General features: G+C 33.2%; 1 protein-coding gene across 5 annotated transcripts in view; it reads left to right on the top strand.

Annotated features, from left to right (window-relative positions):
• Nucleotides 1–12,691, top strand: part of CNKSR2 (connector enhancer of kinase suppressor of Ras 2) — a 254,002-nt gene that overhangs the window by 91,805 nt on the left and 149,506 nt on the right. For all 5 annotated transcript variants that reach the window (XM_081222654.1, XM_081222653.1, XM_081222652.1 and 2 more), the window contains exon 5: nt 6,339–6,380. In XM_081222654.1, the coding sequence (XP_081078780.1) occupies nt 6,339–6,380 (42 nt within the window). The remainder of the gene's footprint in view (nt 1–6,338; nt 6,381–12,691) is intronic.

Raw genomic sequence — 12,691 nt, 5'->3', positions numbered from 1 at the left:
GAATTCATTGTTGTTTGTTTTTCTTGTACCTTTAATTGTCTCTTTAATGTAAATATTTCCCAGATCTGGTTATGTTCTAGATCCACTTCAGCTTTTTCAGCTACTTGCTGGACAGCTTTGTATACGTCCTCTCAGCAACTTCTAATTTTATATGCCCAAAATAGAATTATTTTATTCTCCCTAAATTCTCTCCTCCTATCATCTCTACAGTGTTATTCATCCATTAGGCCTGGGGTAATGTTTAACTTTCCTCTCCCCATTATTCTCTGTATCTAATGAATCAGTTGCCCAGTTCACTCATTCCTGGCTACATGTATGTCATCCACCTCTTCTCATCTCCCCTTCCACCATCATAACCTCAGTTCAAGTCCTAATTACATATCACGTTTTCTATTGAAAAAGTATTCCGACTGACCTCCCTGCCTCCAGCTTTTCTCCCTTCCGAATCCATGCCTTCTTCCTCATCATTTTCATAAAACATATGTTTGATCACATACTTCCCATACTCACACATCTGTGAGCACTCCCTTATAGCAGAGTAAAGAGCATACTTTTTCATCCTCCCTAGAGTTGAAATGTCTACTTGGTACGTCTAGAAAGGTACACAACTTTCCAGGTCTCTTCCATCTGAGACCTGGCACCAAAGTTACTCCTGTAACTAAAGGAAAGGAACAAGAGGAAAGGAACTATGAGAAAAGGAGCAAGAGATGTCTATTTGAGTTGTTAAGCTAGACCAGAGAGTTTGAACTCTGCTCCCACACCACCCCACCTCACCCCTGTATCCCCCCAGCACACACACACACACACACACACACAAACACATACACACACGTATATCATTCACATTGTTGTTTAACACCAACCATGGCACTAGGTAAGCTACCCTGACTTCAACCTCGCCCAAATGAAAGTCACAAGAAGTTGTCAATCGACTGAGTTAAGTCTTTGCTACCCTAATAGAATGGGTCTTCAAAGTAGATTGTTATACAAAAATAAAGCTTTTATTCCCTTTAAAACAACAAAATTCCTCCAGCCTATCATTAGTAGCTCTCCACAATATGACATTTTTTTCTAAGCTTTCTTTCTCACTGCACTCACCCCACATACCTTACACTCCAGCCAAATTGCTTTGCTTACTCCTGATTGTGCCTTTGTTCAGTGTGTTCACATAATTTGGAATGATCTTTCCTCATGAACCCCCAATTTCCAGATTTAAAAGCTATTTAAGGCCAGCTAAAATATCATCTCCTCCAGAAGGTCATTCCAGAGTTAACAAGTAAGGATTTATCTCCTTTTTGGGGGGATCTTCTGTTAGCATTTATCTTGTTTAACTTGTATTATTATTTGAATAGTTTCACCTACTTCTCTACTAAATAATGAAATAATGGCCAAGGACCAAGTTTAATTTATCTTTGATCACCCAATAGTCCCTGACAGTGAATTGCATTTAGAAGATGCCAAAAAAAAAAAAAAAAAAACTTTTTGGTGAATGGTATTGTGACTTGAGTGAATGAATGAATGAATAAGAGTATAACACTAACTCATTACATGAATTAATCACTGAAGCAGCATATGAAGAAATTTTGATACGTTAATAATAGAATATGTGAAGTATTCATTATGCAAGTACCATTATCAAAGGATTGCATAGATGGATTATTTAAATATTACTTGTAAGCAAAGCAATATTTTTTATATTATTTGTATAAATGTACTATAATATATGTTCTAAAAAGATACAGATGAAAATTTATAGCATTTATAGTTATAAAGTTCCATGGAATAGTATATAACATTAGAGACATACACTATTTCTCTTCACTCTCTCTTTATGTATTCAATATTAATAACTTATGTACTGTTCTTGTGACTATCTATAATACACGGTTGATGAGAAATATTACTTGTACTGAGCATCCTAATCCCCAGGTGACAAAGTATTCTACAGTTATGGTAAAATATATGATGGAATTTTTTTATGTATTCTGCTCAGTATAGCAACTGGATCATTGTTTCACAGAAAGGGTAACTGATTATGATCCTGTGTGGATGATCTTATTTTGCTAAGAAAAAAAGGGATCAAAATTGAAGAAACACTCCTCTTTTTTATGAATATTGTCATATTAGGAATTTAGGGCATTTAAATGTGCATCACATGGTTTGTATAAGCATTATATGTAAAAAGGATAAAGAAGAAATAAATGCAAGTGTTATTTTGCATGTACAGTAAAAGACAGCATGAGCTACTGAAGAAAATTCCTGGGAGTATATGGTGGCATAGCTCTAAATCCAATTTTAAAAATCTAAATTTAATCCTAACCTAAAAATAACTAGAACGTCAGAGGTGTACCTTTCCATAGTATGAATAAGTTCATAAAATGGAGATTTCTCCATATGCAGTGCGATTTTATTTTTAAAACTTGGGGGTATGACCTTTTGGGAAAAGATTTGGCCCTAAGTTGTAACAAAACCAACACTTCAGAAGCAAATACTTTAAAATCACAATTTGATGGAAATAAAATAACTTACTGATAAGATGACTCCCTCAAAGTACCTAAGGCTGTATAAATATTTAGCACGATAAAATGAACTCCAAGAAATTATAGCTTAACTAAATAGCACATAGTCATTTAGTTTCTATTCTTCTCCCTAATATAAAGCAGCAGGTTAATATGTGCTTTTTGTGTTGTTCTGCTTTATTGTTTTGTTTTTGCTGTGTCTCAACCTTTGTGAAAGCCTTTGGTTTTCAATAATGAAGAGGCATTCTGGCTGAAAGAAGGTAGAGATACAGACAAGTAGAAGCAGTATTCAAAGTAGTAAGCTATTTAAAGAGAAATAAGTTTACTAGCAGGAAAAAAGAAAAACCAGTCAATAAATTGGGGGAACGTGTAACCAAAACACAAAGCTCTGAGAAGCTGAGAACTGTTTAGAGTGAGCTAGCAGATACTGTTTTTTAAAGCAGTTTACTGTTTTATGGATTCTATATATTTGATCATTTTTGGTTTGATTTGGTTTGGTATTCTTCTATCACATGATATCCTATAAAATAGAATACATGTTTCTCAAAATATTATCTTTATCAAAATCATCTTGAGGACCCATACTCTGGATCTACTGAATCTCTATTTCTGGGGATGGACCTGGGGATCAGCATTTTAACCCACTGCCCAAGTGATTCTCACATGTATACAGAAGTAAAATCTGAAAAATCACTGCAGTAGCTTAACTGTGTTTGGGTGTACTTTCATTGCTTTTGCAGTAATGCCTTTATTTTCTTTGCCTAAAAGACCTACTTTTTCTAAGACCCAATTAAAAGCCACCTGTCCTGATTTTTTTTAAGGCAAAGTTAAAGTTGTTTCCTCCTCTGCTTCCCCAGCCCCATGATCCTGCCTTTATTATAGTAATTATTGGTGTCCCAAAAGTCTTAGTGCATATTTAAGCTTTAATAACTTCACATATATAAATATGGTACAAACATCATTTGAATTTTAATTATTTCCATTTCTTTTACAATCACTTAGTTTTATTTCAAATGGTAAGTTTTTAATTTTAATATTTGTGTGTGACAGTTTTTTAGACCCATGGAAATACTCGGCCACCTTAGTCACCTGATGTAGCTCCCTTAGACTTTATTTTGTGGGGTCATCTCAAAATTGTCAAGTATGCATCAGTACTTCATTTCTTTGAATAATATTAAGGCCAGGATCACAAATGTAATCCTTTTAGTCACTGAGGAGGAGCAGCTGATGAAAGTTTTTACAAAGTTTGAAATTTGACTTGCACAATGTATAGCCCAACACAGTGGTTTTGTTGAATTTTAATAAGAAATATATTAATATTTTTAAATTTTAAATAATTGACCTTTCATATGTTGATTTGTGTAACTTCATGGCATTTATACTTCTAAAGTTATTGAAACTTAAAACTGCATGGAGACTGTAGAATTCTACATATTTTAACTTATTTGTGTGAATGCCTATCTCCTTAAACTGCACTTCTCTAAGCCATGTTTTATTCATCCTTACATCCTTAACACAGGTGATTAATATTTGCTGAATCAAGAGGAAAAGTACATTTATTATACATTATCCAATTGGTTTAATATATTCAATATTATTAAACTGTTACTAAATATATTTAGATACATTTAGTATATTTAAAATTTAGCTTCAAACATATTAATATACTTAATATTTAGTAATATTTACTGTTTCCATCCATTACAGTTATCCTTTTAGATGCTCAAATTGCTCCATCTCTGGCCAGTGAGAATCTCTTCATGTTGGCTTCTGAGTCCTACTGACACAATACTCATAGTCTTTAATAGCTTCTTTCTATCTTGTGTCACAATATAATCCATGCTCCTCTTGTACAGTTCCTATCCCAGATCTGGTATTAGCCATTTTTCAAGAAGGCTTGGGAAATGGTATTTGAAGACCACCAATTGTGGGGAATTCATTTATTACTAAATTGGTCATTGTTTCTATGCTTTTTCAGTGGACAGAGCTAAGAGAATCATACATACATACATACATACATACATAATACATCAAGAGACTCTAAGGTTTTTACTTAACTGCTTATATATGTATCTGCTTTCTCCCATGCTAAAATTACTTACCAATGTCACCAAGAGTGATAGAATGATACTGTCATATAACTGTTCAACTGCTTCATCCTATAAAACACACACAACAGTTTCAACAAAACAATAACAGAATAACAACACTACTACCAACAATATGATTACTGAAAATAGTATAAGATTTTGGTTAACAGTTCTTTTTCTTATATCATACTAGGGAGGTACAAGTAGAGTATATTTTAAGGAGACTTGAAATAGTTACTCTGTGTGATTATTCTATCACTAGCAGAATATTCATTTAGATCATATTTACCTTTTTCCTTGAGAAGAATCCCTTTGGAGTTTGAACATTTAATCATATCCTCTGATTCTAGGAAGGTAGGTAATTAATGAAACTTGCATCCATTACAGCTGAAGCTAGCTGTAGAGGCAGCATGGGGAAACTGGGCAACTTCCCAGCTCTTCCCAAATCGTCTCTTCCCAGTGTAATTGTGTTTGAAGTTAATTCTGTAAAATTGGACTCTTCCAAATTCAGATGTAAGTACAAATGCACTTTCCAAATATAAATGTTTTATCTACACCTTGGCTCCTCTGTACACATAATTCATAGGTAATTATTAAGAGTTGACTTTATATGAGTATATAGACACAGATATGATGGTGTTTGTAACAAACTTCTCCTCTGGCACAGAATGGCAAGGCCCAATCCTTAAGTATTTCTATTAGTTTGTGAAATGAATTAGGCTAAATTTAACTTGAAAAATTTTGGCCCAATAAGAATATGTACTTCTTCTGACAAGGTATTGTGGTGAAGTGGCATTACCAAAAGCTATGTTGAGTAAGATTCCTTTGTGTCAAAATTAAATTCAGGGGTAAAAATGACATGGATTCTCATTCCTCGAAATATGCAGTATTGTGGAATATGGATATTTTTTTCAAAGTTAGATAGCCAAATAATAATTAGTTAACTTTATATTTTAACATAAAAGTAATTAATTTAAAATTTTTAAATGATACAGAGCAACAATAATTCATACTTAAAATGTATTTATCATTTACTGTATGCCAGATAGTGCTAAGCCATTTATTTCATTTCCTCATTTGATTCTCACACATCCTTATTGGTTTACTTATAATATCGTGCCCATTTTATAAATTCCTTGAGTAAACTGAACCATAGAAACGCGAAGTTTCTAAGCAAAGATCATTTTGCTATATTACTGCTTATTGTAAGTCTAGCAATTGCAGATAAAAAGACAATGGTAAATTTTTAAAAATAATTTTTTTGTAATTTCAGGAACTCAAATTTAGGCAAGAACTATAAACTTGATATTCATTAGTAGCATATATCAATTTTAAGTGCATAATAAAAGTGTATTTAATATATTGCAATAAAGTATTTTTGAGATTTTTGATATGACTATTGAAATAAGTACTAGTGTTTTTCTTAACGTTCCAATCTATAATAAATCAGTATTTGAAATGTTGGAAATATTTCAACAAAATACATTTATCACATGTAAAAGTTTAGACAGGAAATGATTATAGTAATTTTTCCAATATTTGTTTTTATATCTATTCAATGTATATTGTCCTTTATTATGTGTGTTTAAAATTAGTAAAATTAGAAAACACAGTTAAGCAAAAATTAAAATATCCCTGTAAGTGACCATCAGAGCTAACCAATGTGAATATATTAGTTAAAAGGAATGCTTGATTTTTTAAAATTAATGTATATGTTTCTTATTTTTAGGATTGTACTGTATATGAAACAGAGAATAAAATTCTTCATGTGGTAAGTATACTTGGATTTATTTTCACCTTCATTACAAAATATGTATTCCTTTGTTTAACTAGCTATTAAGTAAAAAGCTACAGCCTATAAAAAAGTGAGCCCTGTGTATTTTATAGGAAAAGTACAAAAAAGTCAAAACATAACAGGTTATATTAGTTATAACCATTCTATTGTAACTTAATAGAAAAATATGACACAGTACTTTAAGATTGTAGTATGTAGCAAGGTTTAAATGCAATAAAATAAAGAATCTAGAGAAAAGGAGATTTGAAATAAGAATTTTTCACTCTTGACCTGTGACAAAAAGAGATCAGAGAAAAGTATTTGGTTGTATAACAGAGATAATTTACCTCTGTTGTCATTTGGATGAAGTACTTCATAAAATAATCAAACTGCCTTTACTCTGATTCTGTGTTCACCAACCTTCTAAATTTTAACTTGGCCTTATTTATTGAATCAATTCATGACTTTGCATGTATTTTATTTTATTACTAGAAATACTGAGTATGAGTACATTATACTTTGTAGAAAGGCATCTTCTTTCTTCTTAATGAAGTATGCTGGTTTTCTTTTTTTTAATAAATTTATTTATTGTATTTATTTACTTTTGGCTGCATTGGGTCTTCATTGCTGCACACGGGCTTTCTCTAGTTGTGACGAGCAGGGGCTACTCTTCATCGAGGTGCATGGGCTTCTCATTGCGGTGGCTTCTCTTGTTGCGGAGCACGGGCTCTGGGCGCACGGGCTTCAGTAGTTGTGGCATGTGGGCTCAGTAGTTGTGGCTCGCAGGCCCTAGAGCACGGGCTCAGTAGTGGCGCACAGGCTTAGTTGCTCCGCAGCATGTGGGATCTTCCTGGACCAGGGCTTGAACCCGTGTCCCCTGCATTGGCAGGCAGATTCTTAACCACTGCACCCCCAGGGAAGCCCTTGCTGCTGCTTTTCTTTGTTAATCCATTTCTTGGTTGATGCTCATCTGCCCTAATAACTTCACCTCTGTTAGAGATGAGTGACAACATAAATAACATTGAAGAAGTTTAGAAATAAAAGCAATATATTTACTTCGGCAATTTTGCATTTCAGCTAGTGAGAATTTAAAGATCTTGTCTGATAATGATTGAGACAGTGGATGGCATTAACCAATCAATTCAGCTCAGAAAGCTCTTGTATTTTCATGTTATTATTCCACTGCCCTTCCTGGCCTTTTTATGCAAGGATGGCCCAGCTTTCACTAGAAGGTTGTATACTTGTGTATTACTTTTCTCACAGTAAGAATCATTTTTTAAAAATAATAAAATAGTATAGTATTCCACTTGGTATGTAATGCTGGGACACTTTATTTATTTATCTATTTATTTTTGAAGCATAGTTAACTTTACAATGGAATACTTTCTTTAAAACAAAATTTTCAGAAAAGTCTCTTTCTGGGTTTCTTGTAATATAGAAGAAATCACTTGGAGTTTAAAAATCTGTGTCTGAATCCTAGTTCTATCACTTTCTATCTCAGTGACCTTAGTCAAGTGATTTAACATTTTTTGAGCTTTTGCTCTTTTTTAAGGTAAATTTTAACAATTAAAAAAAACTTACTGAGATAAAATTATGTTAGTTCCAGGTATACAACATAATGATTCAATATTTGTAAGAGACTTTGTTCTTAATATGTAAGGTGAGTATGTGTACTCATATAACCTAGTAGAGATTACAGTAGCTTGAGATATGCACTAGAACATAAACCGCCTCAGACCAGACCCAATATCTTTATTTTGTCTGGAGGGTAAGGGAGGCACTTGTCAAGAGGAAGCAGAACTTATCACTTATGAAAACCTGCTCTATCCTAGGAATTCCAGAGGCAATACAGGCATCAGAGTGTTCTTCAATACCTGGGCAAACTGAAATAGCTCAGGAAAGTTGTGAGGTGTGTCTTTTCCTGACATAGATCTCTATTTAAAGATGAGTAAAGAAAAAGAATGGGAAAGAGAAGAGGAAATATCCTCTCATATATTAGAAGAAAATCTTTCCCCATGAAGTAAGTTTATTAAGAACATCTATTTAATGTTCTCAGTAAGAACTAAAAGAACATTGTTTTATTAAAATAGAATACCATACTATAAAGAAGGTAAGGCCACTATAGACTGAGCATGATATGGGCTAAGAAAACAGTCTCTAAAACTCAGAACATGGAAAAAGAAATTAAACCATGCTGAAAGCAGCAAAAAGCAGACTGGATATTGAAGAAAATTGAAATGGTGAGACACAAGATAAACTTTAATGATGCTCAGATATTTAGTAAATTAATGAAAAGACAAAAATGAGAGAAGATAATAGCTATAGAGTATAGATTATGGTTAACCCACCTTCAATTAATTGTTAGCTTCTAAGAAAGAAAGTAATAGGAAACAAAGATATAATAGAATAATTTAGAAAAAAAATAGGGAAATTTGGATTACTCAACAAAGTCAGATAATGTGTTGGAAAGATAACAGCTTCAACACAAATGAACTTATATACAAAACAGAAATAGAACCACAGACATAGAAAACAAACTTACGGTTACCAAAGGGGAAAGGTGGGGGGAAGGATAAATTAGGAGTTTGGGATTAACATATACACACTACTGTATATAAAATAGATAACCAACAAGGACCTCCTGTATAGCACAGGGAACTATACTCAGTATTTTGTAATAACCTATAAGGGAAAAGAATCTGAAAAAAAATAGATATAAATGTGTGTATAGCTGAATCACTTTGCTGTACACCTGAAACTAACATCATTGTAAATCAACTATACAATTTTAAAAAAGAACAATTTCAAGATATTTTCTGTAACATTTTACAATTTCTATGGCAAGAAGCAACTTTACATTCATTCAACCAGTGGCAAGAGAGAGATGTGAGGTTTTGACTTCAAAGAAACAAATTTTAGAGTGTATTCACATATTTACTCTGAAACCCTAACTACCAGAAGACAATGGAACAAAATCCATAAGCCTTTGAAGCAAAACTGTTTATATCTAACTAAATTATCATTCATAAGTGAAAGCAATAAAAAGATATTTTTAGATCAGCAAGATCACTAAAGGACCATTTTGAAAAGTATACTTGAATATGTTTACCAAATAAATGAAACAAAAGTTGAATTCCGGGATAGGAAGGTTGTGGTAGCAAAGGCCTGAAGGTGAACAACAAAACCAGATGAGATGGTTAGTTCGTTCCTGCTGGTTTAACAAAAATACAATAGACTGGGTGGCTTAAACAACAAACATTTTTCACTCTTCTGGGGGCTAGGCCATCCAAGATCAGGGCACCAGTAGATTTGGTGTCTAGTGAGGGCCTGTCCCCTGATTCATAGAGGGTCTTCACATGGTGGAAGATGCAAGGGGAGCTCTGTGGGGTTTCTTTTATAACAACTCTAATCCCATTCAAGAAGGCTCCAAACTCATGACCCAATTACCTCTCAAAGACTCCACTTGCAGATACCATCACACTGGGGATTAGGTTTCAGCATATGAATTTGGGGGGGGGATACAAACTTTGAGTCTATAATAGATGGAGAGGAATAAACAAGTATATGAGTTCTAACTACTATTTTTTAAATGAGGGTTTTTAGTGATAAATCAAAAATATAATGCAAATATCATTGAATTTATATATTTTTTTAAAGAGACAAGCTTTGTATTTCTAAATTAAACCACGAAGACTACCATTACTTTCCAGTTATCCTCAGAAAACAAGGATTTCCTGTAAAACTAATGAAATACAAATTTTCACCTATCGATTCATAAATACAAATACACACACACTAACACACACTAAAAATATTGAAATGCTGGTGCGAATCTGATGAAATTAGAATGGACACAGCATATTGCTAGGCATGTACGTTCATAAAACCTTTTTAAGTTTTAGTCAATTTCAAGGCTCAAAAACATTAATACTGTACTAACATTTATGTAGTGTTTAACATATGCCTTAGGCACTATTTTAAATGCTCGGTATAAACTAACTCATTTGGTCCTCATAACAACCTTATGAGGTAGGTACTATTACTATCATCTCCATTTTACAGATGAGGAAACAGAAGCATAAAGAGGTTAGATGACTTTTGCCAAGTGACACAGTTGGTCTGGCCCCAGAGTCCATATTCCTATACTATCTTGGGAATCTAGTCTAAAAATAAATTCTAAAACGCAATAACGTTTTCTGTAGAAAGAGTTTATAGCTGAATTATATGTAATAATGAAAAATAGGCAATAATAGGTTAATGCTTCAGTAAACTATGGTGCATTCACAGGATTAAATATTCATGCTATTTGAAGTTGTATTAGTGAATATATGATTTATGAATAAATTATCCATAAATAAATTTATGAATATACCAAAAATATTTTGTGACAGTATTAATGGAAACATTCTAAATGATAATGTTAAGTAAAAACCAGATTCAAAGCATTATAAACAAAGAATAAATTACCATTGAAATTGAAAAAGAAAATATTCTATATTAATATTTACTGTGTTTATTTGGTAAGATGATAGCTGATTTTTTTTGTTTGTTCATTTCAAATGTCCTCCCACGTTTCTTCAGTTAGTTTATGTTACTTTTATAATTTTTCATCATAAAAGTAAATATTTATTATGTTTATAATCCTGATGGCCTTGAATGGATAGTTTTATTCTCTACATAGTGAAACAGTCTAAAGAAACTTGGACATTCCATAGGTTACATTTCCTGTTCAGCTTTTTTATCTTTAAAATTGGAGAGAGTTGTTTATGAGAAAGTAGTAGACTCTGAGGACCAAAAAGCTGGGTAGAAAAGAGGGTTGGTTGGTTTCAGTGGTAGACAGAGATGTCTATTAATATGAAACGTGAGAATGAATAAAAGGAGACTGGGAAGCTTGGGTTTCCTTGGAATTTGCCGTTAAATATAATGGAACAGACGGCAGAGTGTGACCATAAAGGACAGAAGGAAATGCAGATATCAATGTACTATATATCTGAGTGCTTATCACCTGATGATAAAGAGGAATATATTTCACCTCTCTTGATTTGATATTTCCCTCTCAGTTAGGCTTTGTCGCTGATTACGCGTTCCCTGGCGTGCTGGAGCCCATCTGGTTTTGCTCTGCACAGATCCTTGTTTTATACAGGAAATCAGATGCAGGGAATCTGGAGTTCTCTTCAGTTCTGTACCCTACTTTCCCCTTACTCCCACCTTTCACTACAATCTTTGAATCTGGAGAGAGAAGCATTCCTGAGAAGCCATTTCAGACCTTGTGCTTTAGCAGACTTATTCTGCTTGTCACAGCTCTGCTGCTCTCGCTGGTGAACCGCGAACACTTGTCAGCTTTGATAAGCTCATGGAAATCCCAGGCCAGGCATTGATCATTAAAGTCACATTGTTTAAATCAGATTGTACTGAACTCAAATACACCTTTTACATTAACCAACAGTGTGATCTTGTATATGGCACTTGCTTTGTGCTAGCATTTTACCCTCATCATTTTTATAAAGATAATGAGAGGAATAAATAAAGTAAATGCCTATTTTATTATTTTAGTGTTAACACTATCTTATATATATAGTACTTTACAGTTTACAGGGTATTTTCATGAATGCTCTTTCTTCTCTCTCCTCTCTTTTCTCTCCAAGCTATTTTTTTTCATTACTTATTTAGGTTTGATCATGAATTAGGCTTATTTTGGCTTATTAACTATTTGTTTTATTTCATGAAAATTTTGTGTGTACTTTTTTCCTTCCTTTAAGTGTATGCGTTCTTTACTCCTAAGCTCCATTTGGGCTGAGATTATTGTTCCTTTCTCCGCTTTCTAGACTAGCAATGGCTAAAACCGCATAGAACCAACAGTTAGGTTAAGAGAAGAGCCTGGAGGAGAAAATTAAAAGGTCATTTTAGACTTTGCCCCACCATCTATATCATATCATTTATGTAAGCATAGTTTCCCCCTTCTAATCTCCCAAAACCTTGCAGATGTAAGTACTAGGGCAGCAGCATGCCCCATAATAAAATAAAAGTCATCATATTAATATTTTATCTTTAGAGATTTCTGGAAAACAGTGGCGGTCTAATTACTTTATAAAAATAATCTTATGTTGGTCCCTGAAGCTGTGAAATGGCAGCTTTGCCAATTATAGACTCTTCTCTTAAAGCTGTGATCTTGGGCCATTGCAAACTGAATGTTTTTGTATGGTTGACATTTTGGTTGTAACTGTAGCATTTGAACATACAAATTATGGTCAGTCTCATTAAAACATGAATTCTAATACTGAGTTTTATGATAGAAAGCATTAGGATCC

Source organism: Mesoplodon bidens (assembly GCF_964165515.1).
Source record: "Mesoplodon bidens genome assembly, chromosome: X".
NCBI classification, from domain to species: Eukaryota; Metazoa; Chordata; class Mammalia; order Artiodactyla; family Ziphiidae; genus Mesoplodon; species Mesoplodon bidens.
The sequence above is the reverse complement of the archived record's forward strand: the minus strand, read 5'-3'. Positions and strand labels throughout refer to the sequence as shown.